The sequence below is a fragment of the Ursus americanus genome, chromosome 3 (genome assembly GCF_024610735.1).
Source record: "Ursus americanus isolate L20-20 chromosome 3, mUrsAme1.1.p, whole genome shotgun sequence".
Taxonomy (NCBI): Eukaryota; Metazoa; Chordata; class Mammalia; order Carnivora; family Ursidae; genus Ursus; species Ursus americanus.
This window is the reverse complement of record NC_142129.1, coordinates 32,954,402-32,970,299: the sequence shown is the minus strand read 5'-3', so window position 1 is coordinate 32,970,299 and position 15,898 is coordinate 32,954,402. Positions and strand designations below refer to the sequence as shown.

General features: G+C 38.6%; 1 protein-coding gene across 1 annotated transcript in view; it reads left to right on the top strand.

Annotated features, from left to right (window-relative positions):
* Window positions 1-15,898, top strand: part of TES (testin LIM domain protein) — a 46,484-nt gene that overhangs the window by 12,433 nt on the left and 18,153 nt on the right. Inside the window, exon 2 of the mRNA XM_045792798.2 lies at window positions 12,035-12,120. Coding sequence (XP_045648754.1) covers window positions 12,035-12,120 — 86 coding nt within the window. The remainder of the gene's footprint in view (window positions 1-12,034; window positions 12,121-15,898) is intronic.

Sequence of the window (15,898 nt, the reverse complement as noted above, 5' to 3'; positions counted from 1 at the left end):
GAAATCTTTGGCCTGTAGTCTAAATATAGAACAAAAACCATGTAAATCCAAACCACTTCTCTAATAGATCAGACATCAAAAAATGGGTCAAAAATTAGTTAAGGCTCTTTTGGTCACCCAGCACACCATGTAAACATAATTCTTTTTTTTTTTTTCCAGATTAAGGGATGGTGTGAAAAGACTAGATAGTAAGTAAATAAGCACGAAGCATCTGGAAGTAGGGTTTCCTTTGTCTCTTCCTGCCTTTCCCACTTCCCAAGACCCCTGTCTGTGCTGTTAGACTTTGTTTTTGTTCTAAATGCCCCTGAATGCCAATCTGGGGCAAAAGTAGAAAATGAGAAGACTTTTTGTACTTTTTATTCTCCCCACTCCCCTCCTTTTCTATGTCTGCTCTCCACTGGGCTTGACTCTTCAGGTTCCCTTGGATCCTCTTGCTCCCCTGGGCAGCCCCTTCGATGGCCCTCTCAGCCAGTACCACAACCCTTTCCCTTCATTCTCTGCTCTGTGAAAACACACCTCTACTGCTCTCTTCCTGCATGTGCTCTGATTAGATAAGCAGTTTATGGCAATAAATAACCCAAGTATGTAGTCACCCTCCCCACGCCCTCACTCATCTGTTATAACAAGTTACTCCTAGAGAAATAATATTATAGCCCTTAGGCCTGGCAAAAATGATGGCAACACTCAAGTTTTAGAATATACAGAGTCTTAATTTAAGCCTCTCAAGATACAGCCATGTGTGGGATACACTCTTTAGAGTCAGCTCTTGAGGTAGTGACACAAGACCAAATTAGGATTGCTTGTTATGATCTAAATTCTTTTAAGAGACTACTACAGATGCCTTTTGGAATCAGGTTTTTAAAATCCCTTTTATAGCTAATAATTGGGAGGCTTTGAGGCTGCGTATAAAAGCACATGCCACTGCAGAGTCCTTCCATGGAGCCAGAGCTCAGCCAGTCCTAATTAAGAAATCATTTCAGCAGCAATCATAACCTGTTAATTGTGACATTTTTATAGCCTGGATTGTCCTTCTCAAAGTAACAGATTGAGGATAACGCCTTTTTTGAGTAGAGTCTGCAGAGGAGGTATTCTATCGGTGAACATTTCAAGCAACTTCCTTTAAGCAATAGTATAAAAATAATTTGATAATAGGCAGTTTGAAAAATGTTTATAAGGGACTAGCATAAATTGAACACACAATACATTTTTTAATCATTTGCTTACCTAAAATAAGCGTAGATTTTTAAAAATCTAAGTTATTTTTTTCCCTAATAATGCTGTGAGGATACATTAGGCTTTGAGTAGGTAAGCAGTACAGGAAAAGTAGTTAGGGACTGCTGACTATAAATACTGCCTAATTGGAATCAAGTAATTTGCATTCTGACATCCCAAAGAAGTGCTGTAATTTTTTTCTTTTACTTAATTCCATCATCAGATTTATGTAATAAAATAAAGTTTATATAAATCTTTTTTCCATTTTTAATGTGTTTATTAAGGAAGACTATGGCATACTGTAAAAATAGTGAAATTTTTCTCTTAAATAGATTTCTGAAAATTTCTTGCTAATCAAACCTGACATTTTGTATTCTAATTTATGATTGTGTTCTAAAGCACATGTATGTATGTATGTGTATTTATGTATTACAGAAGTATGTATATATGCTTAGAGCAATGGAAAATAAGACTTAGAGACTAAAAATCATATTCTACCCTATCTTCTGGAAGACTGTTCCCTGCTCCTGCCTAAGTGAACAGCTAACAAACTGAGAGGAATAAGAATATTTATAAGGAAGGAGCAAAGCTCTGTTCACTATGACTGTTTGGGTGAAGAGACATTTAAACATTTGAAATGGAAAAAAGTAAAGACAAGTGGTAGATAAGCACACCATATATCCCCTCCCTTTGTAATATGTCTGTATCATCACAAATCACTTAGTCTTTGGATTTAAAATCAAAACAGAAAAGAGGTTGTGGAAGACAGCTTCTTCTTTTTTTTTTTTTAAAGATTTGTTTATTTGAGAGAGGGCAGGGGGAGGGGTAGAGGGAGCAGGGGGAGGGACAGGGGGAGAGAGAGAACCTCAGGCAGCCTCTGCATTGAGCACAGAGCCCAATGCAGGGCTCAGTCTCACGACCCTGTGATCATGACCTGAGCTAAAACCAAGAGTTGGATGCTTAACTGACTCAACTGAGCTACCCAGGTGCCCCAAGGCAGCTTCTAAGATGGCTCCCGTTGATTCACAACTCCTAGAATTCATACCCTTGTGTATTTCCCTCCCCTTGAGTGTGAGTTGGATGTGGTCAATTGCTTCCCAAAGAGTATAACATGGCAGAAATGATGGTATGTCCCTTCTAACATTAAAGGCTACAGCTTCTGTCTTGGGTGCTCTCATTCTCTCTGGGATCACTTGCCCCGAGAAAAACCAGCTGCTATATTGTGAGGCACCCTTATAGGTATGCTTAAAGTCAGTCTTGGCCCCATTCAGACCTTGTGATGTGACTGCATCCCTAGCTGACCCTTGATTGCAATGTGGCAAGAGGCCTTGAGCCAGTCCACCTCATTAAGCCACTCCGAGCTGGCCTGACCCACAGAAACTGTGAAATCATAAATGTTTATTTCAGCCCCTAAGTTTTAGGGGTAATTTGTAACCAATACAGACATTTTCCATTATAAGTCTAGAAATTCAGTGATTTGAAAAAAATGAAAAGTATTATTTCAATTTTTGCCTCATTATATTATCCCTGGCCACTATATGGTATCTTCTATATAATGTGTAGATATATAACATAGCAAATAATTTTCAGTACTAATGTCAAGTCTACATATTTTGAATAAGGGTCTTCCAACTTTGAGATTTAATTTGTTCATCTGTATTTCATTGTCTTAGTTATTTTATTTTTTCCAGGGGGTGATATAAATATATTTTGGATTCATTGTTTCTTTTAAAATATTTTTTCTCTTGATATAACATTGGAAGAAATCTATTTTGCATCAGGACCCTGGAGATCTTGCTTGACTCACACCCCATTCTTTTGCGGCCCTCTTGCATGTGTGAATAATCACCTTGGGGCTTTCAGTGTTCGTGCAGCTGGTGTGCAGACATTCAGGTTCCTTATAATCAGTCTCACATTTGTCCAGGAAGGAGGAGCTCCTGGCTAGAGAGGAAAAGGCAGTCTTTCAGATCAAAACCTATTGTTCCAGAGAAGTTACAGATGAGGAATATTACTTATTTAAATTATTATTTATCTTCAAACTCTCATTTTGGAGAAGAAAAAATGATGACTTTGGAATTAAGAGCTCAGAATTCAGAGTTATAATTGCTAAGATTCAAATCTCAGTTCTGCCACTTGCTAGCTGGGCAGTCTTGGAGAAATTACTCAATCCGTCCAAGTCACAGTTTCCTTATTTGTGAAATAAGGAAGATAACACTTTCGCATAGGTTGTCTGGAGAATTGAATGGGATGGTGTATGTATTGTGTCTGGCAGTGGTAACAGCTTGACAAATGGTCGTTGAGGTACTTTTACCTCCACCATCACAATCATCAGTGCTCATTAAGAAAAACCTTAATTAGAAATGTTTCAAGGTATCCTACCAGAACTAAAATTCATTCTTTTTTCCTAGAAAAAAGGAGCAGGATCTACTTCTGATCTTTGTCAAAAATTTACCACATTTATTGAAGTTGTATAGATGTCTTAGGAAATCTGCTGTCACCTGATTACATCTCAGACTGAAGTAGACAAATTGCCTTGGTGACAGTCCCTGTGTTGCTTACCGGATACTGGCACTGCCTTAAGAAATGTAGGGACAGATTGAGTGGGAGTTATCTAATTTGTTAAAGTTCCAGGAAGAGTGACACAGTACCTCCAGAATAGAATTTATTATAAACTATTTAGATTGAAAGATCACTTGTTTCCTTCTTTCCTAACACAATAATCTATGTGACGGTTTACTACTGTGTGAACAAAAAGAATGTTGGTCGGGGCGCCTGGGTGGCACAGCGGTTAAGCATCTGCCTTCGGCTCAGGGCGTGATCCTGGCGTTATGGGATTGAGCCCCACATCAGGCTCCTCTGCTATGAGCCTGCTTCTTCCTCTCCCACTCCTCCTGCTTGTGTTCCCTCTCTTGCTGGCTGTCTCTATCTCTGTTGAATAAATAAATAAAATCTTTGAAAAAAAAAAAAAAGAATGTTGGTCCATTTGGCTCGCAGTGAATTTTGTAATACAGATTCATGTAGGGCTCTGGCTTTGTACTTATGGCACTGAAAAACTGAAGGAATGTGGAAATGAATCCTAGAATCTACAATGAAGACTTTTATTCCCATTTGCTTCTGTATAAGTGGTATGGACAACTAAAGACTCTTAATTGATTATTCTATTCTTGAGCTATAATCCTTGGTCTCAAGTTAAATATTCTATTTCTTTCTATTTTTAAAAAACTAACTTATGAAATAGTTATCTAACCCGGATCTTTCCATGTCCATGACCTACATTTAGGCACTAATGGTTAAGAATGGGCATTCTGCAATGCAGCTGACCCAGGGCAAGTTAAAAATTCTCTGCTTCAGTGTCTTCATCTGGATGAAAATGCAGATAGATGATAATTAATAGTACCTCAGAGACTTTCATAGGGTTGTTGTGAGGATAAAATGAGATGATGCACCTTAGAACCATGCCAGGCAATAACCATCCCTACCAGATCTGCTGCTGCTTCTTTTTTTTTTTTTTTCCTTATTTGAAATGCAATAGGAGTTCCTGGGGTAAAAGTACTATGTGAGTTCCTAGGATAAAAGTACTATGTTAAGGGTCCTTAGATAATTAAGACAAGTATTAAATACATAAAACTTTCTGGCATTTCTGTCAAGCTCGGACTCCGTGGCAAGCATCAGGATTCAAATATGAACAAGAAACTTGTACTCTAATGGGGTAAACTGAGGTATAAACAGTCATAGCATAGTAAAAAAGGTCTAAATAATAGACAGACGGGGATTTAGCATTTGGCTGAGAAAAAAGGGCATCGCATAGTAACTAATGCTTGAGTTGGGTCTGTAGAAAGTAGGATTTTGCCAGATGGAGGAGAAGGGGAATGAGATCCAACAAAGGGGAAGAGCTCCCCTGGGAAGCAGAGCTTTGTGAGGAAGGGAATGGAAGGAACAAGAGAGGTGTGGATTGAACAGGGCCTTCTCTGCCATATTAAGACTTGTGGAATCCATTTAACTCAGTAAAAGCATCTAACAAGGGGAATATTTTGATCATCTTTAGGTTTTATTAAAATAATTTTGAGATTGGCAATAGGACACCATCAAAGGGAGTGATCAGCAAGGAGAGTGGTCCCAGGTTGACATGATGGAAGTGTGAACATTAAGCAGTGGAGTGGAGTTGAGGGGAACAAACCATGGAGTTTTTAGAGGAGAGACCAGCAAGAATTGGAGCACAGTAAGCATGGCTAGACAGGGACAAGGACTCTGGGCCCCAGTTTGTGTGACCAGGTGGGTGGTGACGACTTTTTCTTCATTCTTCCTCTTATGTATTTCGAACTTAAATGAGATGGAAAGTTTTTGTTCTTATGAGCAATAAAAAAAAAAAGATACAGCAGTTTTATTAGAAACACTTAATAGTAGCTCTTAATCATAATAAATTATTTCTTTGTATTCTCATCTAAAAAATTTGCCAAACTACATAGAAGTTGAAGGATCCCTCTGTTTTTATATTTAAGTCTGGCTTTCTGTGTAACCTAACCTTTTTCTGGGGGTTGGGGGTGGGTACTGCAAATAGAGATTGGGAAGCAGCCAATGAACAAAAAATTCTAAAACAATTTGAACTTTTGTGTCACCAATGAATCAAAATATATTGATTCAGGTGGGGAGAACTTCCCAGATCACACCAAGTTTCTATAAGAGCCATGTGCTGAGAGGAATTATTTTTTTGGAAATGTTTCCTTTGTTCAAAATATTCATTTGTATGAACAAGATTAAATGCTTCTTTAAGAGTGTAATATGAATATATGTATGTCTGCGTATGTGTGAAGTAGGTAAATAACATGCACATGTACAGAGAGAGGGAGAGAAGATATGTATATTTCCTATAATCTACCTTGGTCTGCTTCATTCCAAAATGATTAAAGAAGTCTTAGTAACACTTGCTTGTTTAGTAACCACATATGATTCTTTGCTCCAGAGGGAAATTTGGTTATGAAAACAGCATGAATCAGATGATCTCACCCTGAATACTACATAATATCTTCCAGACTCAAATTATCTCCAAATCAACTCAGACCGTATTTGAAATACCAGATGTTCCCTACCCTTCTTTCCTTTTTCTTTAAAGTATCTGATATTGAATACCCTTTCCTGGGTCAGCAGGGTCACTTGAAATGTTGCCAACCTATCTGGTTACCTGAAATTATGAATATGGAGAAATTGATTCCATTCCCATTTCTTTCCCTAGAATAAACAGGGGACAAGGGGTGTTTTGAGACATAGATCATGGTAATGTAAGTTCAATACCTGGAACGTATAGTTAAGGATATTTAAAAAATCTTATTTGTCTAGGACTAGTATTTCAGGATAAATACTATAGAGTCATTTTTATTTTTTCAAAGGACTTTGATAGGTATTCCTAAAGTCTGACTGTAGTTTTCCAAATATAGTCAATCCAAAGGATCTGGTTTTTTGGACACTGAAGAAGAAAAATTAATCTGTCATATCCTTGTATTGATGCTGGCCAGAATGTGTTACTAAAATTACGTGAAGTAGAGAGCTTTTGGACCTGTGTGCTTATGAAAAACATGTGTTTTTAAGGCACCAAGTGTTGACTCTGCAGGGAATACCATATCACATTTGCTGCTAAAATAATTACATGCAACAGAACTGTGTCTTTTTTTTTTTTAAGATTTTATTTATTTGACAGAAAGAGACACGGCGAGAGAGGGAACACAAGCAGGGTGAGTGGGAGAGGGAGAAGCAGGCTTCCCGCTGTGCAGGGAGTCTGACGTGGGACTCGATCCCAGGACCCTGGGATCACGACCTGAGCAGAAGGCACATGCTTAACGACTGAGCCACCCAGGTGCCCCAACAGAAATGTGTCTTATCCCTCAGAACTTAAATTTTTTGTTTCCTTTATAAACTACTCTTCCAAACTGAATTCCAAATGATTCTGACCTATAAGAGCCAATAATCTATTAGCTTTCTCAAAGGACTATTTAGTGTTTAAATGTTGAGAAGACCATGCCAAGTAACACTCAGATCAAGTTAATCTGAAACCTGATTTGCAGTCATAATTTTAGAATTAAAAGGCTTGTTAGATTTGATCTAACTCAATTCCTTCATTATTTACACGAAGAAGCGCAGAGAAGAAAAAAGACTTCTGAAATCACTGGACTTGGCAGTGACACATTGGAACCAGATCACAGTTTTCCTGACTCCCTTCAATGCTCTTTCCGCATTTTCAGTTCTCTATTTAGCCATGTAGATCTTCTTTATTTCCTTAATAGCTGGTGTAGCTAATTCTCACAACATATTAGTACATACAAGCACATATCTTAGTGTTTGTATTAGTCCAGGGACCTGGACTTCACTTAGCTTCACTTGCCTAAGCTGAGGGGCTAGTACTTTCTGGGTTCCCCTTCCCCTCCACCACTTCCTCCCACATTCCCGTGCACACACCCTGGGTATTAAATAACACCTTCCTTGTCTTTCCCGTCCCCAAGAATTCTTAACCCCAGACACCTGGGCAGAAGCTAACCTATACGATCTGGATATCTAAGAGTCCCAGCCAGGGCTCTTGAGGAAATGAGGATGCTAACCAGAAGGTGCAGCCTGTGCTGAGGAGAACGGGGTTGGAAGAGGTGTAGGGAGAAGCATCTGGGGTCCTGCGCTTCAGGGAATCCTGAACACAAAAGAGAAGGAGGAAGAGAAATTGGCTGAGGGTGATGGCGTTCCAGACCCTTGAACTAAGACTAGAAAGAGTTGGGGACCGGAGATGTACTGTATGGTGACTAACATAATACAATAAAAAATCATTAAAAAAAAAAAAAAAAAAAGAAAAGAAAGAGTTGGGGAATCCCAGCTCCTGTGAATTCTGCCCAAAAAGGCCTGGAAATAGGCCCCAAGAAACTGTGCCTGGTGCAGCTCTGGCTCTGAAACCCATTTTATTAGTGAGCAGTATGAGCACACTTTCCTTCATCTGATATATGTTTGACTTGTGAAGGGAAGGGTAGCAGATGCCTAAATGCCTAAGTTGTGGTGGAAACAGCTATAGACGAAATTTGCCTCACACCAGTAGGGATATGAAGGCTCTGGTGCAATTTTATCCTATAAATTGGATTTAACAGGATTAGAGAACACATTGAGTTCTAGATGTGGACCTGGGCAAACATTAGGGAAAACACCAGAGTGTGAACCACGTATCTGTGTTATTAGTGGCATTGTGCTTTTTTATCCTAACAGAGGTGGATAAAGAGGGTAAGAATATGAAGAAGTTCTCACCCAAGAAGTGGCATAGGTTAGAGATCTTCATTGCTGGATTTCACGGAAGTTTAAGCTTTATAGCTATACACTTATAGCTATAAAATAATTTCTTTAATGAAATTCCTCTAGGAGAACAAGTTCATTCCCAGTCTGAAACTCTCTCTTAATCACTTTAGCTGCGAACAATGGTTTTGAAAACTAGGTGTATTTTTCGTTTGTATGTTTATTTTTAATTAGAACTGCTTGCATTGAATTATGGCAGGAGGGTGTATCATATTGCCATGATCTCATTCCACTCTCTTTCATTTACTCGTTTGCTGTGTGTGATATTTTCAGAGTCCCCTCACTCCTTGTGTCTGAGCATTTGGGGAAATGAAAGTGTGTTTGAAAAGGTGGAAGGTACACTTTCTTCAGGTAGTCATAAACTGTACTGGAAGGAACCTAGATGGAAATTTCGTTTGCAGAAAGAACACTGGAGCAGTGCGTTCTGAGCCTTCTGGGACAGGCTGCAGAGCCGTTTCTTCAAATGACTGCTTTTTTCAGTCAGGTTCCTAGTCTCCCTAAGGGTCCCCCCTTTGTGGCGTGGCTAGTGGAGCTTGAGGGGTGCTCCTCCTCCCCCACTCCCCGCTCATCCCCTCCATTGCCTGCATGGCTTTTCTCTAATGCTTCTTCCTTACCAGTCTCATCCTCAGAAGATTATTTCTTCCTTGGGAAAAGGGAAAGAAAAGGTGGGAAAAAACCCACTCAGGCTGTTGCAAGTCTGATCCTATCATCTTTCGAGTGCTCTAAGGTGTCCCAGCTCTAACAATGCCCTCTTCTGCCACTGACCTTGACATCAGGTGTCCCCTCTGCCTTGAATGTGCTTCCTCCTCTCTCTGCCGAGTTAGGTGCTGCTCATCTTTTCAGCTCAGTTCGAGCATCATTTGTTGACAAGAGCCTCCCCAAGCCTTCCTGACAAGATTCATGTCTTCCCATTCTAAAGGTCCCAGTCATCTACATTTAGAGGCTTGTAGTCCTTTTCCTTGAAGCAGAAGTGGGCCAGGGAATCTTTAGAAGACTGAAGGGCTTGCAGCTGATGCTCTACGGAGGTCTGCCCGCAGCACAGTGGGGCACCAGCCTAACGCGGAGTGTTAGGTTAGCAGGCTTTGGACTAGCTGTGCGATCAGGAGCAGAACAGCTCTCTTCTTGATTTTAGTTTCCCGATTTTAGTTTAGTTTCTTACACCAGGGGGATACCTAAACCTGTCCAACAATAAGAATATGTGGGCCACTTTAGAAGACACGTTCATGAAACATCACCAGTTTTAATAATTCTAGTAGGTAAACTGATCACTATTTTAAGAAGATAAAAAGCAGGTAGGAAAGAAACAATTTGCCCCTTTCCAATGCTAACTTCATAAATCAACAATGAACTGCACTGGGCCTTAGTGTAAAATTCTGCTGACTAATTGGGGTTCTAGTTATATTAGCTAAGCTTCCAAGTTCCATTCAGAATTAGAGAATGAGATGATATTTTTCCAGTATGCTTGCAGTATTTTATTAAGGCCAGTGTTGCTCAGTCCAGGTGATTCAGATTTGAAGGCAGGTAAGAATTTGTGCACATTTAATTTAATGTGTGTATGCATATCTCTGTCATGAGATAAAATGTATTTCTTACTGTGAATTATATACAAGAGAGTTTAGAAAAAGCTGATTTAAGTTGAGCTATATGATTAAGCCTTAATAATATCATCTTAATTTTCATTTGGGATCAGAGTTTGGTAGGAATACATGGAACACCCTATGAAGGGAAATCCATTTACCAGGTGAATTCAGGATTGTTAACTCTCCTTTAATGGAAAACTAGAAAGAGCTTTAAAAAGAATGCCCTTTTTTAGATTTGCCATTCATTTTAGTCTGGATATCGTAATGGAGAAAACTCTTTAATTACATTACTTTTAAGACCAGAAAACTCAGGGGCGCCTGGGTGGCTCAGTCAGTTAAGCATCTGCCTTCAGCTCAGGTCATGATCCCAGGGTCCTGGGATCGAGTTCTGCAACAGGCTGCCTACCCAGCAGGGATCCTGCTTCTCCCTCTCCTTCTGCCCCTCTCCTCTGCTCATGTTCTCTCTTTCAAATAAATAAATAAAATCTTAAAAAAAAAAAGACCAGAAAACTCAACCAGTTCTCTTTTTTTGCTTAACCCACTTTATTTCTGTACTGTGAGCTGTGATCATCAGTGACAAACAATTTGATGCCAAAAAAGAAAGAAAGAGAGAAAGAAAGGAGGAAAGATGAGAAAGAAAGAAAGAAAGAAAGAAAGAAAGAAAGAAAGAAAGAAAAAAAGAAAAAAAGAAAAAGTGTCACCTAGTATTTATATACAACTTCAAAACCTTTTTAAAATTGGTAATGGGGACATGGCAAAAGTGATGAAGTTTAGTTAATGCTGGACAGATTTTTATCACCGTTAGAGAATATGCTTGAGATGGTCTGACTTAAAAATAATGTCGGTTCCTCTGAGCAGCTGGGTAGACCTTAGTTGTGGTAAGAGGATGTGGTCATTTTCTTGAGAAAAAAAGGAAGGCTTCAGGGCATGGTCAGACTGATCTTTCAAGGAACAAGTAACAATGTGGTTTATTTAGATCGCATAGCAAAAACACAACTTGGTAAAGTTACAAAAGGGTGCCCTGGTAGAAAATCTATTATTTGTCCAGCTTGAATTCCTACACCAGGCACTAGATGGTAACAAATTTGTCAGCAATCACTGATGTGATATTTAAAATAGAGAGTAGCCTGGTCACTGGTGATTTGTCGATGTGCTGATATGAAGTGGGCTGATCTTTTTTACTCTAATATCAATAGTTGGGTAAAAGAGCTTACATTACCTTCTTGTGTCTTTCCCTCATCTGCACCCCCTCCTTTTCTGTTTATTAAGTCATGTCTCAGCAAGCACCCAAGGATTATTGTTTAATATGATTAAAAAATAGTCTGCTATAATAAGGGCAATAGTACACCCCCTCTCTTCCCACCTCAGGCATAAGAGCACAGGCTTCAGAGTCAGAAAAACCTGGACCCAGATCACTTCTCTACCACTTATTTACACTTTGCACTTAAACAAGTTCTGTAACCTGTAATTATTATGAATAATAAATGATAAAATGAAATAATATTATTTTAATCATAATTCCTAAAATCTTTTTCATATGCTTGGTTACTGTAAAATATATTAATTGGGGGCAGACTTGCTTTCTAAGCTCTGCCTCTCTACTCCCCGTTCCTATTGTATACAGGATGTGTAGTGGCCAAAGAAATAAATCCATTGACTTTTTGCAACTTGCAGTATTTATAGTCTTCTACACAGTTGTATTCTGGTGCTTTTCAAAAAAAGCAATAAGAATTAAAGGTATGTTGTGTAGGTACTTCCAGTCCCCATATCCATATCTAAGTGTCATCATTAACCAAACAATGTGATACTCATAAAAGATTTGTTTGAAATTATATCAACAGGAGTGGTAAGTGGAATTAGAAGTGTAATTTATTGAATTTTAAGATTTTTTAAAACTGTTATAATACACATTGTTTTCTCCTTAACAGATGGGCTTAGGTCATGAGCAAGGATTTGGAGCCCCCTGTTTAAAATGCAAAGAAAAATGTGAAGGATTCGAACTACACTTCTGGAGGTAAAGTTCTAAAAACTACTACCACATGAATAATTTCTGCTCTTTGACAAGGCTTCCTCAGGCAGCAGAGATCTCTTGCAAAGTCTCTAGCATCGCTGCTAAGTTGTAGATCTGTCATACTCCTTTCTAAGAAATAAATAAAAAGACATCTATTTTGCCTTCCTATTACTAAGTGTGACTGAGCTAATTGTACCATAGTGACTATATTTGGATTGTTTATTTGCTATCCTTCAGAATTCCTTTGAGTCTAGAATACTGAATATGTCTCTTTTCTGAGTGGCAAATAAATTTATGGTAATCTGTCACTGTTTATTATAATTATTATTCTTTTCTTAAAAATTGGTAACTTTGCACATCTTATCTGTGTATTTGCAATAAACAATAAATATGGTTAATTAAGCATTCATGTGCTAGTTGTCAGGACATACACTTGAACCTAAGGGATCTTCGAAATTTTCAGCTATATATTTACTACTGAGAAACATCGATAAACACTTAAATTAAAAAAATAATAATTCATTTCCATTGTCTTGGCTTGAATCAAGTGCATGTATATGGCAGACAAATGTTAGTGGATCAGAAATGTGAATTTTGAAAACAAAAAAAAAAGGTGAATTTTGTGTAGATCTTATTTACATATTTTAAAGTAATAGTATGTCATATTAACCTAAAAATTGGTATTTTAAACCTCTCCTTATGAAGAATATAAATGTTGTTCATCAATGCCTGTCAAGGATTATAATGGTAGTTTCTAAATCTATTCAAAGTTAGAATCAGCACCTTATTGTTAGAAGAAAAAAGTTAGTCATCAACTATACATTATTAGGATGGCAGATGCCTTGTTAGAATAAATCTCACTTGAGAACCACTTCTGTACGGCGTATTTCCATATAAAACTCTCTAGAATAAAAAAATTTCATCCACTATTAGGACTGTGTACAATGTAAGTTAAAGGAGAATGTAAACAAATAAAATTTGAGATATTAAGTTTTAGGAAACAAAGACAGTTGTTTTAAATAGTGAAGGCAACAAAAACCTCAGTCTGCCAAGAAATGATGGTACAGTTCTTAATTTGTAGGGAGTTAAAATTTTCCAGGGAGGTTTTTAATTACAAGACTTTCATGGCTCTTCCCTGTGCCACCTTTTCAAGGGACATAGCAGCATGTCTGTCATGGTTTTGAAAGGTAAAGTCACTAGACACAAAATAGATTTCATGGATCAGAATATTTCAGCTCCTGAGGTGCACACCACTTAATTATGCTCTCAGTGGGCTGTGTAGAGAGTTGCACTGCCCTCTGCTGGGCATGGTTCTTACTGTACAATCAAAATAATCTTTTAGGTTGACTACAATTGCCAAAAACTGCTAATGAGATTTTTAAAGCTCATTGCGAAGTGAATAGCCTCTTTTCTCTAAAGCAGAAGGTTAGTTTAGAGTAATTCTTGTATGTGCTATATTATTTTTCTGTTGCAGATCAATATAATCTGAGAATTCAGATAAAAATGTCAGAGAAGAGCTGATTTCTGTGGCATGAAAATCACTTTTTTATTTTAATGTTTCCATTTATTTACCTTGGTATACTCTGAGACTACTCTGTTAGGAGCCATAAAAGACTAGGGTTTTGCCACAGCCTCCAACCTCACTTGGGTTTATACAGTTCATCCAGATGGTATTACTTAGTAGTTCTGTCTTCTTTCTGGCATGAACCCAGACACATTTCTCTCTCAGAATTCTTGATAATTTCCCGACTTTTTTACCGTAACTGGAAGCCTAGAGGGCAGGTGTCTTTGACCTCCAGATGAGCCATTTTCAGTACAGTCACTGGAGTAAAATATGCTAGGCTTGTTGTCCTCAGTATAATGAAGATTCCAGGTCTGGTCTAGGGCCATAGAACTGCTGTGATTAAAGTGGACATAGAGTCCCAGGATCCTGTCCACTTAGCTTTCTTTTCCATCTTCATGGTAACCCTTGACTTCTAGGACCCTTAGGGCTTCATGGGGCACATTGTGAAAATCAGAGCTAAATTATTCTACACGTTTTAGCAATCTGACTTCCACCCAGCCATAGAATGGTCTTGAAAATGGATACTATTGTGTACTTCCCAATAGCTTAAGAACCTTCATTGCTTTTCCACTGGGCTTGATCCTTTAGGTAAAATCTTTGGCCTCAAACCTCAACATCTACTCCTCCTTGCTTGTCTAGTCTCCTCTCCCACTTCCCCTCCATGCTGTGCCTCAACCGCTGAGGTACATGCTTTCCCTGAAATTCCTGTAGTTTTTTGGTATGTTTCCTTTAGCTGGAAAAACCCTACATCTTACCTTCATGAAACAAAAAGTTCTTCCTATTCTTTAAGTCTCAGTACAAGCATTACCTTTGAGAATTCTTCTTACTCCCTGTCATAGTCAGCTCAGGCTCCCATAGCAAAATCCCATAGACTGGGTGGTTGAAACAACAGAGATGTATGTCTTCTAGTTCTGGAAGTGCAAGAAGTTCAGTACCAGAGCGCGGTTGGGTTCTGGTGAGAAGCCTCTTCCTGGTCTGCAGACAGCCACCTTCTCTCGGTGTTCTCATGTATTCTCTGTGCATGCATATGGAGAGAGAGATCTCTCTCTTCCCCTTCTTATAAGGCCACCAGTCCTATCAGATTAGGGCCCTGTTCTTATGATCTCATTTGACTTTACCTCCCAGAAGCTCTATCTACAAATACAGTCACACTAGAGGTTAGGGGTTCAACATATGAATTTGGGGGAGGGGGGCACAATTCAGTCCTTGGCACCCTCTTCCCTGCTTCTACACACCCCCCAAGTAAAGTAAGTGGTCATTTTTGGCCTTAGCACCTTGTACACTTGTTAGGAAGTCAGGAAATAAATCCTGAGACCTCACTATTCATCACTCGGATTTCCTGCTACATCTTCCATTGCTGGGGACAAGGTAGCCCACTGCTGCAGTCCTTACAGATCAGCCTCCGAGAGCATGGCCCAGGGTACTGTGCAGAAGGTTGCAGAATGGATCTGGAAAGTGAATGGAAGAGATCCAGCAGGCATGATTGCCTGTTCACAAGGTGTGTTACAAAAAAAACTAAAAATAATGAATTCTTAAACTTATGGAAGTTTAGAGTAGAACTTGGAACTTAACTAGTCAGACCTCATTTTTTAGATCAAAGACCTAAAACCCAAAGAAGTTAAAATGACTGTTTGAGCCTATTAGATATTAACAAGAAATATAATTTAGGAAGTTTCCTGTGTCACACACTAATAAGCACTTGTAATGATTTTCTATTACTACATAACAAAATTATTACAAATTTAGCAGGTTAAAACAACACTTATTAATGGATTCCATTTATGCTTTAGGCCAGAAATCAAGGCAGATTTAGCTGGATTCTCTGCTTATAATTTGAAAAGGCTGAAGTCAGGTTTTGGCCAGGTTGGGCTCTCACACACTAATAAGCACTTGTAATGATTTTCTATTACTACATAACAAAATTATTACAAATTTAGCAGGTTAAAACAACACTTATTAATGGATTCCATTTATGCTTTAGGCCAGAAATCAAGGCAGATTTAGCTGGATTCTCTGCTTATAATTTGAAAAGGATGAAGTCAGGTTTTGGCCAGGTTGGGCTCTAATCTAGAAACTGGGGTTAGAATTTGCTTCTAGACTCATTGGTGATGTTGGTAGAATTAATTCCCTTCATTTCCTTGTGGTTGTAGGTTGTCCCTGTTTCTTTTGTTGGCTGTCAGTCAGGGGCTGTTCCCAGCTTCTAGAAGCCACCCACAT